Source organism: Mustelus asterias, unplaced genomic scaffold (assembly GCF_964213995.1).
Source record: "Mustelus asterias unplaced genomic scaffold, sMusAst1.hap1.1 HAP1_SCAFFOLD_2045, whole genome shotgun sequence".
NCBI classification, from domain to species: Eukaryota; Metazoa; Chordata; class Chondrichthyes; order Carcharhiniformes; family Triakidae; genus Mustelus; species Mustelus asterias.
The window spans coordinates 1-20794 of NW_027591990.1; the positions used below are offsets into that span (position 1 = coordinate 1).

Genomic DNA, 20794 nt, shown 5'->3' on the forward strand with positions numbered 1-20794 from the left:
CTTCCCCCACTCAACGCACACCCGTCCTAAGGCTTCCCCCATCTCACTCACTCCCTCCCTCCCTTTCCCCCACTCACTCCCTCCCTCCCTCCCTTTCCCCCACTCACTCCCTCCCTCCCTCCCTTTCCCCCCACTCACTCCCCCTCCTTTTCCCCCACTCACTCCCCTCCCTTTCCCCACTCACTCACTCCTCCCTTTCCCCCACTCACTCACTCCCTCCCTTTCCCCCCCACTCACTCACTCCCTCCCTTTCCCCCCCACTCACTCCCTCCCTCCCTTTCCCCCCCACTCCCTCCCTCGCCCCCTTTCCCCCCCACTCCCTCCCTCGCCCCCTTTCCCCCCCCCACTCCCTCCCTCGCCCCCCTTTCCCCCCCCCACTCCCTCCCTCGCCCCCTTTCCCCCCCCACTCCCTCCTCGCCCCCTTTCCCCCCCACTCCCTCCCTCGCCCCCTTTCCCCCCCCACTCCCTCCCTCGCCCCCTTTCCCCCCCCCACTCCCTCCCTCGCCCCCTTTCCCCCCCCACTCCCTCCCTCGCCCCCTTTCCCCCCCACTCCCTCCCTCGACCCCTTTCCCCCCCACTCCCTCCCTCGCCCCCTTTCCCCCCCCACTCCCTCCCTCGCCCCTTTCCCCCCCCACTCCCTCCCCGCCTTTGCCACGCTCATACTCTCCCCCTTCCTCATCTCCGTTTCCAAGTATTGTATTGTCGCCAAAAATGGAAATTGTTCCCGGTTCACCTAAGTCTACATTATAAATACAAATGCAGGAAAGCAAGGGCCCTAATACGGACGCCAGGGGTATTCCACTACAAACCCGTGTCCAGCCAACAGATATTCATTCACCGTTACTCTCAGTTTCCTGTCACTCAGCCGAGTTTGTATACGTGTTGTTACAACCCCTTTTCTCAGTAGTCTGTTATGTAGCACTGTGTCAAATGCTTTTTGACAGTCCATATATACCACATCAACAGCACTACCCTCATCAACCCTCGTCAGAAAACTCCCATGCATTTGCTGTATGAAGGATTCTGGATGTGTGCTGGTTTTTAAATCGACTATATTTCAAACTCAACTTTTCTTAATGTTTACAGATTCCATTGGAAGGTATTTGAGTTTATTTTTGTTTTTTGGTGCATGTAATTTGAATCCAAGTGTTTACATCCGTTAACAATTTGAAGTTTATTCTCAGTAGGCTAAGTGTTTTGTGTTTTTCGACATGTGTCGTATCGCTGGAATATAAAGAACAGTGACTTCTGCAGCCGCTGCTGGAAATTAGATGCAAGTGCCAGCAGCAGCTGCAGAAGTTACTGTTCTTTATATTCTTTTGACCCTCATGCCGCCTTTGTTTATTTTCTGTCCATCCTGTTACCATTTCTTGGGTAAAAACCTGCAGGAAGTGGAACAGCTGCTGGGTCCTTGCTTGTAACTAAATGTTGGAAAATCAGGGACGGTTAAGCGGTGACAGGTCGGGGCAGGGGTCAGTGTTTCGTTATCTCTTTGATTGGGAAGATTGGAAGGTGTAGGTTGATGGGCAAGACCATTTCTCCGTCTGAGAACATCCGTAAAGAATTAAATGCGGTTGTATCGTCTCAATTAAGTTTCACTCCTCCAAATTCTGATCAAGCCTTTTATTTTAAAGGGAATGCCAGTATAAAATTAGAGAGGTCTTGCTGGGCAGCACGGTGGCACAGTGGTTAGCACTGTCGCCTCACAGCGCCAGGGACCCGGGTTCAATTCCCCGCCTTGGGTCACGATGTGGAGTCTGAACGTTCTTCCTATATCTTTGTGGGTTTCCTCCGGGTGCTCCGGTTGCCTCCCACCGTCCGAAAGACGTGCTGGTTAGGGTGCATTGGCCATGCTAAATTCTCCCTCAGTGTACCCGAACAGGCGCCGGAGTGTGGCAAGTAGGGGATTTTCACAGCTTCATTGCAGTGTTAACGTGATCCTACTTGTGACACTAATAAATAAAACTTAAAAACTAATGAACTAGTTAGATCAGCTCTGACTTGAAACGTTGGCTCTGTTCCCTCTCCACAGGTGCTGTCAGGCGTGCTGAGATCTTCCAGCATTTCCTGTTTTTGTACTAGTTAAACCACACCTGTAATACTGAACAGTTTTGGTCTCCTTATCTTAAGGAAATAATATTTTAAATTCACTTCACTTGTGAGTAGGCTTTGCTGGCTAGGCCAGCATTTATTGCCCAGCCTTGGCATATACTGGCATAGGAGCCAGTTCAGATAATGTACACTAGGATGATCCCTGGGTGTGGAGGGATTTTCTTATGAGGAGAGGTTGAGTAGGTTTGGGCCTGTATTCACTGGAGTTTAGAAGAATGAGAGGTGATCTTATTGAGACACATCGGATTCTCAGGGGGCTTGACAGGGTAGATGCTGAGAGGTTGTTTCCCCTTGTGGGAGAGTCTAGGACCAGAGGGAATCATCTTAGAGTAAGGGGTCGCACATTTAAAACAGCGATGAGGAGGAATTTCTTCTCTCAGAGGGGAGTGAATCTGTGGAGCTCTTTGCCACAGAGGGTTGTAGAGGCTGGGTTGTTAAGTATGTACAAAGCTGAGATGGACAGATTTTTAATCAGTAAGGGAATCGAGGGTTATGGGGATAAGGCGGGAAAGTGGAGTTGGGCTTGTATCAGATCAGTCGTGATCTCATTGAATGGGCAGGGCAGACTCGATGGGCCGAATGACCTACTTCTGCTCCTATGACTTCTAATCTAAGCCTTCAGTGTAGATGCATGTGAATTTAACCTCTCTCCTTTCTATCCAAAGACCAAAGAACCCAGCTGTCCGCAGTCCATTGAAAATGCTCATGTCTTGCTGCACCTGGGAGATTCTGTTACCACTGACCACATCTCCCCCGCAGGCAGTATAGCCCGTAACAGCGCTGCTGCCAGATACCTCACCTGCAAAGGGTAAGTGGCTTTTATTTTAAGTCATGGATAGTATTTTCACTAAATTCTCGAATTGTTGATTTGCAAGCATGATACTTTAAGATCCCACGGTTTCTTTCAAGCGTCCTAATCAGAAGCACGTGAGCTTCTCTGACAACTAAAGAAAATAGTAAGAAGTTTAACAACACCAGGTTAAAGTCCAACAGGTTTATTTGGTAGCAAAAGCCACACAAGCTTTCGGAGCTCCAAACCCCTTCTTCAGGTGAAGAAGGGGCTTGGAGCTCCGAAAGCTTGTGTGGCTTTTGCTACCAAATAAACCTGTTGGACTTTAACCTGGTGTTGTTAAACTTCTTACTGTGTTTACCCCAGTCCAACGCCGGCATCTCCACATCATAACTAAAGAAAAGCCAAACTAATTGAATCATTTCTTTTATAAAAGATCACAGAATGGCAAGGCACCAATTCACTCCATCAAAGTTTAGCTGTTAGCCAGTTACACATTTTGGGAAACGTAGGAATATGAGGATGCCATTCAGCTCCTCAAACCAAGGGGCGGCACGGTGGTTGGCACTGCTGCCTCACAGCGCCAAGGACCCGGGTTTGATTCCCGGCTTGGGTCACTGTCTGTGTGGAGTCTGCACGCTCTCCTCGTGTCTGCGTGAGTTTCCTCCGGGTGCTCCGGTTTCCTCCCACAGTCCGAAAGACGTGCTGGTTAGGTGCATTGGCCATGGTAAATTCTCCCTCAGTGTTATCCGAACAGGCGCCAGAGTGTGGCGACTAGGGGATTTTCACAGTAACTTCATTGCAGTGTTAATGTAAGCCTACTTCTGACACTAATAATTAAACAAACCCCTTTCAGCATTCAATGATATCATGGGTGACCTGGCTAACTCCATCTACTTGCCCTCACTCCATATCCCTGATACACAAGAATCGACCGATCTCGCATGTCGAACGTTCCATTGGCCTAGCATCCACAGCCTTTGGGTGCCAGGTTCCTGCTATCCTTTGTGAACAAAACCCTTCCCAGAAGAACACAGTTGCTGGGAATGCGAGTACAGAGACTGACTGCAGTGAAAAGCAGCAGCATTCACACACCCAGGTCAAAGCTATCTGTTCACTTCTTCAAGGGCAGGATGGTGAGTGTTCAAAGATGTTGTGGAAATTGCGGTTCCCCTTTATGTTTTGCTGTCTATTTTTCATCTAAATACTGGAAAAGTTACTAAACTAACTCAACTAAGGGCGGCATGGTGGCATAGTGGTTAGCACTGCTGCCTCACAATGCCAGGGACCCGGGTTCAATTCCCGGCTTGCGTCACTGTCTGTGTGGAATTTGCACATTCTCTCCCGTGTCTGCGTGGGTTTCCTCCGGGTGCTCCGGTTTCCTCCTATAGTCCAAAGGTGTGAGGGTTAGGTGGATTGGCCATGTTAAATTCCCCCTTCGTGTCGCGGGGACTAGCAGGGTAAATGCATGGGGTTATCAGAATAGGATCTGGGTGGGATTGTGGACGGTGCAGATTCGATGGGCCGAATGACGTCCTCCTGGACTGTTGGATTATGTGAATTATTGTGAGATATTGTGTACTCACAGAGCAGGTCTGTACCTGGAATCTGATGAATGGAAAATCACTAGTCCTGCGTATGCGCTTCCCCCGGGTCTCTGAGCAGCCCTGCCAGTGGGGAGCGTGAATCACTACTCTTCCTATCTATTTCTTATCAGAGAGTACCTTCGGGTCAATGGTGACTTCTTCTAATCAACTGCCTCGCAGTACCAATTCATTCAAACCAATAACCCGAATTGAAACAATGATATTTTAACTATGTGTGAATTCTTTCCTTAAACTTAGCCTCACGCCCCGTGAGTTTAACTCTTACGGAGCACGAAGAGGGAATGATGCTGTGATGACCCGAGGGACCTTCGCCAACATCAGGCTCCTGAATAAATTTATTGGCAAAACTGCACCTAAAACAATACACATCCCGTCTGGGCAAACAGTAAGTATTCAGCGTCTTTGGCACTTTGAAATAGAAGTACAAGTCTTGCTGAAAAAAGAGACAACTTATCTAAGCTTTCCATCTTGCATAATCAGGACAGTTTGCAAGAATACAAACTGCAGTTAACTGTCAATCAATATCAACTGGTGGATTCTCCATGGCAATGCCTCTACCAATCAGAGTCCACTTGCCATCCAATCAACACTGTCTTGTACAGTATAAATTTCCCTGACATTTGTATCCTTGGGAATTCATAGAATCCCTACAGTGCAGAAGGGATTCAGCCCATTGAGTCTGCACCAACTCTCTGACAGAACATCTTACCCAGGCTCCCAACCCTATCCCCGTGGCCCCGCGCAATTACCCCACTAATCCCCCTAACCTGCACATCTTGGGACACCAAGGGGTAATTTAACATGGCCAGTCCACCTAACCTGAACATCTAGGGACACTAAGGGGCAATTTAGTACGGCCAGTCCACCTAACTTGCATGTCTTTGGAGTGTGGGAGGAAACCCACGCAGACACGAGGAGGCCGTGCAGACTCCACACAGACAGTGACCTGAGGTGGCAATCGAACCCGGGTCTCAGGAGCTGTGAGGCAGCAGTGCTAACCACTGTGCTGCCATACTACCCTGAGGAGTGCAAGACTAAAACTTTCAACAATGTCTTTTTTCAGCAATACTCGAGTTTTGTACGATCAAACAAGTAAAAGTATTAATATTTTCCTTGCAGCTCGATGTGTTTGATGCAGCCGAGCGGTACCAGAGGGAAGGCTTTCCGCTGATTATTTTAGCTGGGAAAAAATACGGCTTGGGTAGCTCGAGGGACTGGGCAGCCAAAGGACCTTATTTACTGGTAAAACCCGATTCTGTCTGCATATAAGAACTGTCCCGGATTGAATCAAATTGCCGATGTCAATTATTGTGCTCCTGCATTTCAGGGTGTCAAAGCCATTCTAGCAGAGAGTTACGAGAAGATGCACAAGAACCACTTGATTGGTATGGGCATTATTCCCCTTCAGTTCCTTCCAGAGGACAACGTAGACAAGTTAGGACTGACCGGAAAGGAGCGTTATACAATAATAATCCCTAAAGAACTGTGCCCAGGAACAGCAGTCAGTGTAACGGTACGGATATCAAATGCTTTGTGTTTTAACTTGTGTATTATGCTCACATAGTTTATTGTAGCTTTGTTTTGCTTGTGCGGATGCCGCGGATAGTATTGAAGGAAGGCTTTCAAGGGATATACTTTCCTCCTCATGTAGTTTGCCCAAAGAATCACGCATGACCTTTCTGTCACCGCATAGAATCAGAGAATCCCTACAGTGCAGAAGGAGGCTATTCGGCCCATTGAGTCAGTGTTGGATAGTTAAGACACTTCATTTGGTTAACTTCCAACAAGCTCATGGGAGATGGAAACTCTCTTTTCTCTTTACCGTTGTTAGGGTGGCACAGTGTTAGCACTGCTGCCTCACAGCGCCAGGGACCCGGTCCCACACTCCAAGATGTGTAGGTTAGGTGGATTGGCTATGCTAAATTGCCCCTTAGTTCTTTAAAGTTTATTTATTAGTGTTACAAGTCATTTTACATTAACGCTGCAAGAAAGTTACTGTGAAAATTCCCTACTCGCCACACTCCGGAGCCTGTTCGGGTACACTGAGGGAGAATTTAGCACGGCCAATGCACCCTAACCAGCACGTCTTTCAGACTGGGGGAGGAAACCGGAGCACACGGAGGAAACCCACGCAGACACGGGGAAAATGTGCAAACTCCACAGAAACAGTGACCCAAGCGGGGAATCGAACCTGGGTCCCTGGTGGTGTGAGACAGCAGTGCTAACCACTGTGCCACCGTCCCAAGGTGTGCAGGTTAGGTGGATTGGCCATGCTAAATTTCCCCTTGGTGTCCAAAGATGGACAGGTTAGGTAGATGTGTGGGGCAGGGGAAAGGGCCTGGGTGGGATGCTCTGTCGAGAAGTCGGTGCAGACCTGGTGGGCCAAGTGGCCTCTTCTGCGCTATAGGGATTCTACAATTCTTCCATCCTTAACATGTGAGCCTGGGTAGATAGTTCTGGAGCATCACGGCTGAGCCTCAAAGCTCTCATGCTGTGCACCCCCCCCTCCCCGCACTGGAGCGGGAATCTTTCCCCATGTAGTTTTCTTCCTTTGGCCCCAATGTGACAGTTCACATCAGCTGAGTGAGCACAGATGGAAGGGTGGCAGGGACACAGTGTCACACCTCATGCACGTCGGGATTTATGTGACCTGATTGTTGTGTTGTGTCAGCCAGCTGAGAATCAGACACGAGCTCACCTGCTATTCAGGGGATTTATTCTCGTAATTTGCGAGCAAGCAACAGCTGCAAACCACATCGCAGCTTTTCCTTTTTAGTCGCCCCTCTAGAGTCGACAGTGAGCAAATGCTTTATAAAGCAACGACTAGCAGGGGCGGAGTAGCACAGTGCAGCACGGGACCCTGCTGCTCAGACTATAAGTTACTATGAAAGGCATTTTCTAAAGTGACCACTCATAACTCTTAGACCTTGTCAACTCAACAGCTGAAACATGAGGTGCCCTGCCCCCTTATTCACCAGGGAATGTGTTCTCTTTCAATGAGCTGTGCTGCATTTAGAAAAATACTAGTGCCGTTACAGATTTCTCCATCTCCCTTACTCACCCCACCCTCCTGCAGTCTGTTAGTCACAAGTTTGATGCCATCTATCCTGCCCTTGATGAGTTGGATTTACTTTCGCTCTTGGCCGAGTCTAGCCCAGGCCCAGCACCCCTCTCCCTCAATTCAGGGAAAAGGACAAGTTGCTCACCCAGAATTTCGTGATGTTTCTTTTTTTTCCCCCCTGAGTCTCACTGGGTCTGAAGCTGCAGTGCGCACACCAGAGAATCGCAATAGTGCAGAAAGAGGCCATTCAGCCCATCGGGTCTGCACCGACCCTCCAAATAAATTCCCACCCTTATCCTATTCCTGTAATCCCGTGCATTTTTACCATGGCCAATCCACCTAACCTGCACACCTTTTGGACACTAAGGGGCAATTTAACATGGCTAGTCCACCTAACCTGCACACCTTTTGGACACTAAGGGGCAATTTAGTATGGTCAATCCACCTAACCTGCATATCTTTGAACACTAAGGAGCAGTTTAGCATGGCCAATCCTCCTAACCTACACATCTTTGGACACTAAGGGGCAATTTAGCATGGCCAATCCACCTAACCTACACATCTTTGGAGTGTGGGAGAAATCCCGTGCAGACATGAAGAGAACCTGAATTTTGATATTCTTGGTGAGCTCTGAGTGATTGAACTTCTCTGCGACAACAGTTTTCTGGAGCAGTGTGAATCTCCTGACAGGAACCTCCTCGGTATATCCGCTTTTCAGTTACCTCGCAGAACCCGCTGTGTTGTCTCTTGCCTCTCCCAGTTGATGGGAGAGGGAATCATAGAATCCCTGCAGTGCAGAAGGAGGCCATTTGACCCATCGAGCCTGTACCAACAACAATCCCGCATTTACCCTGACGCTAAGGGGCAATTTACCACGGCCAATCCATCTCACTTGCACGTTTTTATACTGTGGGAGGAAACCCACGCAGACACGGGGAGAATGTGCAAACTGCACACACAGGCTGGAATTGAACCTGGGTCCCTGGCGCTGTGAGGCAGCAGTACAAGCCACTGTGCCACTTTGGGAGTGAGGTTGGGGAAGGGTGGCAGGGGACGGGTGCCAACAGGCGACGTCAGCCTGTCTGTGGCTTCTTGAGAACGGGAGTTGTGACTGGGACTGCTTGTGCTTGATGATCTGCTGCCGCTGCTTTCTGTCCTGAATTTAATATATGGATTACATTCCGCAAGCACGGCTCAGACTCTGAAACCAAATACTGCGGATGCTGGAAATAGGAGAGAAATCCAGAAAATGCTGCAAACATTCAGCAAGTCAGGCAGCACCTGTGGAGGGAGAGAAACAGGATCAACATTTACGCTTTATCCATCTGACTCCCTTTCTGTCTCCACACTTGCTGTCAGGGTCTTTTCCAGCATTTTTAGTGTTTCAAATGCAAGAAGTTTGAAATAGAAAACTGAACCGGCTGCGAAATGTCTGTGCGGAGTTTGCACGTACTCCCTGTGTCTGCGTGGGTTTCCTCCGGGTGCTCCGGTTTCCTCCCACAGACCGAAAGACTTGCAGCTTAGACGGATTGGCCGTGCTAAATTGCCCCTTAGTGTCAGGGGGATTTGAAGGGTAAATACGTGGGGTTATGGGGATAGGACCTGGGTGGGATTGTGGTCGGTGCAGACTTGATGGGGCCAAATGGCCTCCTTCTGCCTGTAGGGATTCTATCTATCATCTCAGCAGGTCTGACAGCATCCGTGGAGAGAGAATAGAGCCAACGTCTCGAGTCTGGGCGACCCAGCATTTTCTGTTTCAGATCCCGGCATCTGCAGTTTTTAGCTTGTGTCTTAGTGAGAACTGAACGATTGTTTGTCCCAGGATGTAACCAGAGATTCCATGTGTTGTCTTGCAGACGAGCACGGGAAAGACATTCAAAGTGGTGGCCAAGTTTGACAATGAAATGGAAATCGCCTTTTACAAGCAAGGTGGCATTTTGAATTATGTCGCTCGGAAGATGCTATAAGAGCCACTGCATCATTTGACTTAATCTGCAACTGTGATCCAAATGTGGCTTGTGGGCTCCCGTGGCCAGGTGACACTATTTGCATCGGGTGCTCTTGGAGTGAAGGGTGTGGCTGTTGAAGTCTTTCATGTTGGGTGTGCTGTATGTTTCAGAACAGTCTGCGTGCAGCTCGAGAGACCAGCAGTGGATGGGAGCCTTGGCCTTGCAAGTACACATATGAATTCTTCCTTTTGAGTTGATGCTCATTGTATTAACTTTTCGTTTTTAAAAAAAATATATAACTTAAAACTTGTGTATAAAACGTGTGCGTCGCAAAACTGACCCATTCAGATCAGAAGACAGCTAAAACGACATTGTGCATTCAGTTCACTACTGCCTTTCTCCACGCAAGGTTTTCGTCACCACGATACGTATTTGTATCCAAGTGTGATTTTTTTTAAAAAATTCCTTTTCCACATTAATTTTAGCCTTGTTTCCTTCTGTTGTAAACTGTTTCTCAAACGTGGAAAAGAAAGGCTGGCAGGAGTGTTCAGAACACTGTGAAGTAACACCCGTCAGAGGTGGGGGGAGCAAAGAAAGAGAGAGACTTGGGATGGAAGCAGTGTGACAAAAGTGTTGAGATTTTTATTTGCTGTCTGTATAGGCGGACGAAAAGTATCTCGCATTTAAAGCCTCAATGTATGGTAGTGTATGATAAGTGTCCAAGCAAATGTTTCAGTGGCAATTCTGCCGTACAAATGCTACTGATGAACTGTACATTTTTAATAGGTTGTAAGAATAAAGAAGTCAAACCATAAATCTGGTTCACCCTGTTTGATATTCTGTAAACTTGCACAAGATTCTCAAATATTGGTGAGATCAAAAGGACACAATAGTTACACAATTGCGTCATTGCTTTTGTTGTTTTTCGCATTCTTACATTACGGATGTATCTGGTACCACACACAATCGTGAAATGTTTGTTCTGACAATCGCTCGTTTCGGTGCTACCCCCTCCCACCCCTGTCACGGTGGCACAGTGGTTAGCACCGCAGCCTCACGGCGCCAGGGACCCGGGTTCGATTCCCGGCACTGTCTGTGTGGAGTTTGCACGTTCTCCCCATGTCTGCGTGGGTTTCCTCCGGGCACTCCGGTTTCCTCCCACAGCCAAAAGATGTGCGGGTTAGGTTGATTGGCCATGCTAAATTGACCCGAGTGTCAAAGGGATTAGCAGGGTGAATATGTGGGGCTACGGGGATAGGACCTGGGTGAGACTGTGGTCGGTGCAGACTCGATGGGCCAAATGGCCTCCTGCTGCACTGTAGGGATTCGATGATTCTATGTCTGCGTGGGTTTCCTCCGGGTGCTCCAGTTTCTTCCCACAGCCCAAAGATGTGCGGGTTAGGTTGACTGGCCATACTAAATCGCCCCTTAGTGTCCCAAAATTTATTATTCATTATTCATTCACGGGACAAGTGCTTCACTGGCTGGCCCAGCATTTATTGTAAGAAGTTTAACAACACCAGGTTAAAGTCCAACAGGTTTATTTGGTAGCCAAAGCCACACAAGCTTTCGGAGCTCTAAGCCCCTTCTTCAGGTGAGTGGGAATTCTGTTCACAAACAGAGCTTATAAAGACACAGACTCAATTTACATGAATAATGGTTGGAATGCGAATACTTACAACTAAACAAGTCTTTAAGAAACAAAACAATGTGAGTGGAGAGAGCATCAAGACAGGCTAAAAAGATGTGTATTGTCTCCAGACAAGACAGCCAGTGAAACTCTGCAGGTCCACGCAACTGTGGGAGTTACAAATAGTGTGACATGAACCCAATATCCCGGTTGAGGCCGTCCTCGTGTGTGCGGAACTTGACTACCAGCATTTATTGCCCATCCTTAGTTGCCTTTGCTCAGAGGGCAGTTGAGAGTCAACCGCATTGCTTTGCCTCTGGATTCACATGCAGGCCAGACCGGGTAAGGACGGCAGATTTCCTTCCCTAAAGGACATGAGTGAATCAGATGGGTTTTTCCGACAATCGGCAACGGTTTCATGGCCATCAGTAGATTCTTAATTCCAGGTTTTTTTTATTGAATTCAATTTCCACCGTGGCAAGATTTGAGCCCGTGTCCCCAGAACATTAGCTGAGTTTCTGGATTAATCGTCGAGTGATAATACCACTAGGCCAATGCCTTCCAAAATGTGTAGGTTAGATGGGATTAGCCATAGGAAATGTGTGGGGTTGCAGAGAGAGGGTGGTGGGGAGGACCTGCGTAAGATGCTCTGTCAGAAAGTCAGTGCAGATTCAATGGGCTGAGTAGCCTCTTCTACACTGTGGGATTCTATGAAATGCCTTTGATGCAGCTGTTACTGACTTCTTTCGAGGGCACCTTCTGCAGTCAGCGGCTCCCTCAAAGTGTCCACTGAATTTTTAAAGGTAACACGATGTCATGAACTGATGAACGTACAAGCACGGTACTGAATGGTGATCCCCACTAGCCTTTGTTGAAAGGATGCCTGTAAAACAACAGGCTCCTAAACACGTTTAACTGAATTACTGCTGATTGGGGAGTCTAGTGGTACGGGGTATCGCTTAAAAATTAGAGCTGTAAAATGAAGCAAAGATTAAAATTTCACCGCACAAATGGTGGTAGAGGTTTTCAACTCTCTTCTGCAAACGGCAATTAATTTTGAACCTGAGATTGATGGACTGTGCTCTTTGAGATGTGGCATCAATGGCAAAGCCTGCCTTTGTTGCCCATGCTTAACTGCCCTTGAACTGAGTGGTTTGCGAGGCTATTTCAGAGGGCAATTACGAGTCAAAGAATCCCCACAGTGCAGAAGGAGGCCATTTGGCCCTTCGAGCCTGCAGTGACAGCAATCCCACCCAGGCCCTATCCCCCGTGACCCCACGTATTTACTCTAGCTAGTGCCTCTGACACTAAGAGGCAATTTTATTGTGGTCAGTCCACCCACCCCGCACATCTTTGGACTGTGGGAGGAAGCTGGAGCACCCGGAGGAAACCCATGCAGACACAGGGAGAATGTGCATACTCCCCACAGTCAACCGAGGCCAGAATTGAACCTGGCGCTGTGAGGTAGCAGTGCTAACCACTGTGCCAACCATTTTTTGGATGGTTTTGCCAGTGATTCACTAATATTCATAGAATCCCTACAGTGCACAAGGAGGCCATTCAGCCCATCAAATTTGCACCGACAAGAATCCCACCCAGGCTCTATCCCCGTAACCCCACATATTTACCCTGCTAGTCTCCCTGACACTAGGGGCAATTTAGCGTGGCTAATCCATCTAACCCGCACATCTTGACTGTGGGAGGAAACTGGAGCACCTGGAGGAAACCCACGCAGACACGGGGAGAATGTGCAAACTCCGCACAGATAGTGACCCAACGCTGGGAATCGAACCCGGATCCCTGGTGCTGTGAGGCAGCAGTGCTAACCACTGTGGCACTGTTCTCTCTATGTAACTTATCTATTCCCCTCAATATGTTGAAAACTTAGATCAAATAACTCCTATTAGCATCTAATGGTGGACTAATTATGGTGGACTTTCTGGTGGACAAGGCAGTATGGATACTGTGCCACCTGGTGGCTGGAGGTCGGCAATGAGGTGTTCACTTAGAACAGGATGCCTGATGGGTCTGTTGCCCCAATTAGTTCAACCAAGCAGCTTTATTGGAAAAACAGGAATAGTTGGTCTGTTGGCAATGTCTGACCCCGCGACCAAACGAGCAGCCGTCGGGTGGAGAGAATTAGATTGTTCACGTTATAGATGCAGTCATGTCACTGTGCTCTGGAACTGTTTTTCAGATGGTATCTCATTCCTGGAAGGTCGGCTGAAAAACACATGAGTAGAATCGATTAACCCAAGGCCGTTTTTAGTTAACTAATATAAAGCAAATAGGCATGAGATAACAGAGAAGGTTGAGGAAGGCAATCAAACAGATGTTGTTTGCATGGATTTTTTAAAAAAGTTTATTTATTCGTGTCACAAGTAGGCTTACATTAACACTGCAATGAAGTTACTGTGAACGTCCCCTAGTTGTCACATTCCGGCGCCTGTTCGGGTTCACTGAGGGAGAATTTAGCACGGCCAGCACATCTTTCGGACTGTGGGAGGAAACCGGAGCACCCGGGGGAAACCCACGCAGACGCGGGGAGAATGTGCAGACTCCGCACAGACAGCGACCCAAGCCGGGAATCGAACCCGGACCCCTCGCGCTGTGAGGCAGCAGTGCTAACCACTGTGCCACCGTGCCAATTTGAAGAAAGTGTTTGACAAACTACCACACAATAGGCTGATTAACAAAATTGTGGCTCATGGAATAGGAGCGGCAATGTCAACTTGGAATAAAAAGTGGCTTAAGGACAGAAACATTTGAGTCATGATCGATAAAGTGAGGATTTGAGGACAGCTTCTTCCCTGCTGCTGTCAGACTTTTGAATGGACCTACCTTGTATTAAGCTGATCTTTCTCTACACCTTTGCTATGACTGAAATACTACATTCTGCACTCTCTCCTTTTCCCCTATGTACTCAATGAATGGTATGCTTTGTATAGCGTGCAAGAACAATACTTTTCACTGTATGCTAATACATGTGATAATAAATAAAAATCAAAACAAAAAGGTAGTGGCGCAGTGGTGTTGTTGCTGGACTAGTAATCCGAAGACACAGGATAATGCTCTGGGGTCCTGGGTTCCAATCCCACTGCATTAGATGGTGAAATCGGAATTCAATAAAAATCTGGAGTTAAAAGCCTTATGACAATCACTAAACCATTGTAGTTTGTTGTAAAAACCCACCGGGTTCACTAATGTCCTTTAGGGAAGGAAATCAGCCGTCCTTACCCGGTCTGGCCTACATGTGACTCCAGAGCCACGGCAATGTGGTTGACTCTCAACTGCCCTCTGAAATGGCCTAGCGAACCACTCAGTTCAAGGGCAATTAGAAATGGGCAATAAATGCTGGCCTAGCCAGCGACACCCACATCCTCTGAAGCCTGTGGCGTTGGCCAAGGGTCAGTGCTAGGGCCAGTGTTTGTTGGATATAAGTGACTTGGATATTGGAATGCAGAGTAAAATGTCAAAATTAGCCACTGATACCATACTTGGAATAAGCAGTAAACACAGCGAGGGTGATCCCACCATAATTGACTGCAACAGAACGAAAGCTAGTGAAATGGGCAAACAGGTGGCAAATGAAATTTAATACAGAGAGGGGGCAAGGTGATGCATTTTGACAGAAGGGACAGGGAGATGCAAGATGAACATAATGGCACAGTGCTAAAGAATGTGCAGCGTTATAAGGAGGAGATTTATAAAATTGTTACATAGAAGATAGGAGGAGGCCATTTGGCCCTTCGAGCCTACTCCACCATTCATCACGATCATAAGAACTTAAGAAATAGGAGCAGGAGTAGGCCATCTGGCCCTTCGAGCCTGCCCCGCCATTCAACAAGATCATGGCTGATCTGAAGCGAATCAGTTCCACTTACCCGCCTGCTCCCCATAACCCCTAATTCCCTTATCGATCAGAAAACTATCTACCCGTGATTTAAACATATTCAACCAGGAAGCCTCCACCACTTCAATGGGCAGAGAATTCCAGAGATTCACTACCCTCTGAGAGAAGAAGTTCCCCCTCAACTCTGTTCTGAACCGGCCCCCCCTTATTTTGAGGCTGTGCCCTCTAGTTCTGGTTTCCCTTCTAAGTGGAAAGAATCTCTCCACCTCTACCCTATCCAGCCCCTTCATTATCTTATATGTCTCTATAAGATCACCCCTCATCCTTCTAAACTCCAACGAGTACAGACCCAATCTGTTTAATCTCTCCTCATAAGCTACACCCCTCATCTCCGGTATCAACCTGGTGAACCTTCCCTGCACTCCCTCCAAGGCCAATATATCCTTTCGCAAATAAGGGGACCAAAACTGCACACAGTACTCCAGTTGCGGCCTCACCAGTGCCTTGTACAGTTGCTGATCATGGCTGATCGTCCAACTCAATAGCCCACAAATGCTGTCAGAGCTGCTGAGTTTTTCCAGCATTTTCTGCTTTTGTTTCAGATTCCAACTGCCACTGTATTTTGCCTTTATCCCAGGCTGTGTTGTCGGCCATTCACATCCAAATGACTCACCACATGTGGATTCCAACTGCGTAGTAGCTTCCAGGGCATATGCAGTGCCAGTATTAGAGCAGGTGGTGGTTGCAAGTGATAGATCAAGTGGCGCACTACCGTTGTGCAGGTTATTTCTCCAAGGACTACCATAGCTGAGTGGGCAGCAATTCTTGGGTTTCTGAAAGTAGGAACCCACAAAGACTGGTCCCGTTGAAAAGTATTTAAAGCAAGAGATCCATGATCACACCATCAACTGCTGGTTCATCATGATCGGATAGCAGGATGGGAATGTGTAGGGTGTTGAGAAAGGGCAGGACGTAGCATTAATGATTTCAGTGACGCCGGATGCTAGGGGCACCCTCAAAGGCAGCACTATGATTCTAAGAACCATCTCCCCAGCTGTTTCAGGAGTTGCAGACATCCTCATCCCCACCTGGCTCTGTTCTGCTCATTCCTACTGTATGCCGCCTTGTTCTGCAAGAACGAAGGAAGAATGTCACTGATGGTGTACTGTTGTGTGGTGATAGCTGTACGTAGCTGGATGTATATAGAAGTAACAAGAAAGGCTAGTAGATGAGGTGGAGTTTCTGGATGTTCGGCGTGGATCTTGAGTGCCAGAAGGTGCTATTGGGTGAATGATGGGGGTGTAGCACATTGCACAGCGTGAGAGGCTGGGGGTATGGTTGGTATGAGATGTCAAGTGAAGATGCATTCATTGACATTAACCATCCACATGAAGCCATTGCACCTCGAGGACTGCTACCAGCTCCTTAAGTCTAGACTTTGAAAGTTGACATTCCTGTGGGTTCGCTGCTTCCACACCCTTCTGTGGGCAGTTCCTTAATGCCTTCTGGCCCTGAGCAGAACCACAATGTTTCTCCTCCTTCCCACCTCAACCACTAATGTCTCCAGCCCCAAATCCATCAATTTCAAACTCAGCCCTGACATTCAACTTCCTGATGTTTCAAAGTTCAGCCATTTTCTTCAGTGCAGCTTCCCTTTTTACCGAGGCAGCCTGACTCGAGGAAGAGCAGGCTGACTGAATCATGTGCTGCTTGGCTCCCTTTGTGAGTTCTATGGAAGCCAGCAACACTGAGATGAGAAGCAGCGAGGGACCTGTTTGGCCCAATGCTGCAATCACCTAATGTCCACACATGCATATTTCCAGTAGGACACACAAATACGGCTCAGGATCAAACACAACAGTACCAAAACCAATGCTATTGCCTCTACTGATATCCTACTTGAGATCCGTAAGCACAGAGTCAGAATCAAACCTGGAATCTTCAAAATCTGTACAGCTCCGATATATACGCTGTGTAAAGTTACTGAGGCAACAGGGATGATCAATGTAATTAAATCACAGAATACTACTCAGTATGATATACAACAGTGATATTTACAGCGTGATTATCAAGTGACAAAGTGCACCTCCCAGAGTGATTAACGAGCAAAAATCTGTGGTCTGAATATTAATGACTTCTCCATTAGTGGAGAAGTGTGGAAAACCCTTTGTGAGAAAAAAACTAAAGCAAACACTTAAAATTAATGGATAAAATGAAAATAGATCTCTTTTTAATATATCTAAGACAAATGTTAGGCTGGAATTCTCAACTGAAACGTCTCATAGACCTTGAAATAAAGGTATTTGTTTCACAAAAATATGTTTTAATTTTGGCACCAATATCCAGCACAATAATCTTGAACCCTAAATGTGGGTTTTTTTTAATCCCCAAAATCAGTTCAATGAAACCATAAAAGGTACAATTTAAGACACAATTCGAACTCCAAGTTAGCTCTGCTGCTCCAGAGCAATAAGGCCCAAGGTATTTTAATTTCCAGGCCTTATTTAAATCCAAACAGTCGACTTCCATTGGGAAAATGGAGAAATATCATGTGCTTCTGAGGCTATCTTCTGACACCTGGTAGGGTGACGAATTTGGATACTGCGCTACACCACAGGTATTTTGTGATTGGGGGGTGGGGAGCGAATAATTCCCTCAATTGACCATTCACAGAATTGTTATGGCACAGATGGAGACCATTCGGCCCATCGTGTCTGCACCGGCTCTCCAAATGAGCATTATGTCTTCAGCACCATTCTGCTGCCTCTTTCCCTGTACTCACCCAGATTCATCACTCTGGAGCCCTGACACGGAATTTCCACATGCTATTTGACTAAGAAGTTATCAAAACCTAGCCCGAGCTGTTCTCACCTGAGAAATATGCACATCCAGCAGTGGTGCACGAACTTTTGATGTGTTGCTCCCTCGCCCAGTGCGCTCAGGCCAATTAATCAGCTGGTTCAGCACAGACCTGATACTGTGCCTGAAAAACGTCAGCTGTAGATTGCTCAGCTCTTGGTGCCTTAGCCAATTTAACCATCAAAGGCAAACAATTTATATTAGGGCAATAATGCCCCTTTAATCACAGGGAAATATTGGGGTGGCACAGTGGTTAGCACTGCTGCTTCACAGTGCCAGGGACCCGGGTTCGATTCCTGGCTTGGGCCACTGTCTGTGTGGAGTTTGCACATTCTCCCCATTTCTGCGTGGGTTTCCTCCAGGTGCTCCGGTTTCTTCCCACATTCTGTAAAACGTGCTGGTTAGGTGCATTGACCCGAACAGGCGCCAGACTGTGGCGACTAGGGGAATTTCACAGTAATTTCATGGCAGTGTTAATGTAAGCCTTACTCGTGACTAATAGTTAAACTTAAGTATTGGAGCAGGGAATAAATGCATTTGAAACCTTAAGGTTGTGTTTCCTACCACGTTTTCCAATCACTCAATTTTACATTAGGGGCAGATTGCAAGGTTTGCAATAAACATTGTGTTGTTCATTGTGCCACAAAAAAAAACTTGTTGAGCAAACTACAAATGCAAATTGACTTAAACACAATACATTAAGTGCAGTCTGAAATCTACAAAGCACAGATGTCTGCAATACAGAACAGATTTAATTTTGTACAACAGGGCAGAACAGTAGTGCAACAATTGCTAAATTAGCAAGCACAACACATGTTCGCTGCCACAATAACACTATTGAAAATTTAAATGTCGTGCTGAAGTTTGGCCTTCAAATTACTTCAAGTTGGTTGCATCTTTGGCTGAGAATAGTAAGATCAAAGATTCAAGGTGAGATCCCAATCTAATAAGGTACAATTATATTCTGAGATATTAAAATTAAGCTTGTTCCTTTGCGAAAGCATTAAACATGTAATGTTTCTGAAACTCACATTTACCTTTACTAACAAATATGTTTCCATGTATTTGGCACTCGAAATATTCCAATGTCACTTTTCTTGAATAGCAATCAAATCTTGTTGCTATTCTCCCATATTTTATCTTGGTGTTAATTCACATTCTTGATTAGCAACACAGGTGGCACACATAATTCACACTCACGTTTCAACATAACTGATTGTGTTAATGTGAAGTTAACACTTAAACTCAATCACACTTAAAAAATATAATTTTGAATCCATTGAGTTCGAAACTGGCAAACAGCTTGATCAGTGCTGGAAGCAAAGAAAAGAATTATGTATAGGTTCAAGGCTCGGTGGGCAACTTGCCAAAGAATCTACACGACCAATCATTTCAAGTATCAAAGAAGCAGCATCTGTTTTTACTGACCTATATTTATGGACATCTTTCACAGTGGCTGCAGCAACTTCAAGGGGCAGACAGCCACATAGGAACATAGAAAAGCTACAGCACAATACAGGCCCTTCAGCCCACAAAGTTGTGCCAAACATGTCCCTACCTTAGCGATTACTAGGCTTACCTATAACTCTCTATCTTACTAGGTTCCATGCACTTATCTAAAAGTCTCTTAAAAGACCCTATCGAATCCGCCTCCACCACTGTGGCCGCAGCCCATTCCACGCACCCACCACCTTCTGAGTGAAAAATCTACCCCTGACATCTCCTCTGTAGCTACTCCCCAGCACCTTAAACCTGTGTCCTCTTGTGGCAACCATTTCAGCCCTGGGAAAAAGCCTCTGACTATCCACTCGATCAATACCGCTCAACATCTTATACACCTCTATCAGGTCACCCCTCATCCTTCGTCTCTCCAAGAAGAAAAGGCAGAGCTCACTCAATCTATCCTCATAAGGCATGCTCCTCAACCCAGGCAACATCCTTGTAAATCTCCTCTGCACCCTTTCTATGGCTTCCACATCCTTCCTGTAATGAGGCGACCAGAACTGAGCACAGTACTCCAAGTGTGGTCTGACCAGGGTCTTATATAGTTGCAACATTATCTCACGACTCCTAAACTCAATTCCTCGATTGATGAAGGCCAGTACACTATACGCCTTCTTAACCACAGCCTCAACCTACACAGCTGCTTTGAGCGTCCTATGAACTCGGACCCCAAGATCCTTCTGATCTTCCACTCTGCCAAGAGTCCTACCATTAATATTATATTCCGCCATCCTATTTGACCTGCCAAAATGAACCACCTCACACTTATCTGGGTTGAACTCCATCTGCCACTTCTCCGCCCAGTCTTGCATCCTATCAATGTCTCGCTGCAACTTCTGACATCCCTCCACACTATCCACAATACCTCCAACCTTTGTGTCATCAGCAAACTTACCAACCCATCCCTCCACTTCCTCATCCAGGTCATTTATAAAAATCGCAAAGAGTAAGGGTCCCAGAACAGATTTCTGGGGCACTCCACTGGTGACCGACCTCCATGCAGAATATGACCCATCTATAACCACTCTTTGCCTTCTGTGGGCAAGCCAGTTCTGGATCCACAAAGCAATGTCCCCTTGGATCCCATGCCCCCTCACTTTCTCAATAAGCCTTGCATGGGGCATCTTATCAAATGCCTTGCTGAAGTCCATATATACTACATCTACTGCTCTTCCTTCATCAATGTGTTTAGTCACATCCTCAAAAAATTCAATCAGGCTCGTAAGGTATGATCTGCCTTTGACAAAGCCATGCTGACTATTCTTAATCATATTACACCTCTCCAAATGTTCATAAATCCTGCCTCTCAGGATCTTTTCCATCAACTTACCAACCACTGAGGTTAGACTCACTGGTCTATAATTTCCAGGGCTATCTCTACTCCCTTTCTTGAATAAGGGAACAATATCCGCAATCCTCCGGAACCTCTC

General features: G+C 46.9%; 1 protein-coding gene across 1 annotated transcript; it reads left to right on the plus strand.

Moving 5' to 3' along the window:
- Positions 1-2777: 2777 nt before the first annotated feature.
- On the plus strand, positions 2778-10555 carry LOC144489240 (iron-responsive element-binding protein 2-like; the record flags this gene model as incomplete). Its single annotated transcript, XM_078207085.1, has 5 exons — positions 2778-2920; positions 4747-4894; positions 5629-5751; positions 5837-6022; positions 9427-10555. Coding segments are annotated over 5 exons (711 nt in total), but the record flags the coding sequence as incomplete, so codon positions are not given.
- Between the last annotated feature and the right edge of the window lie 10239 nt (positions 10556-20794).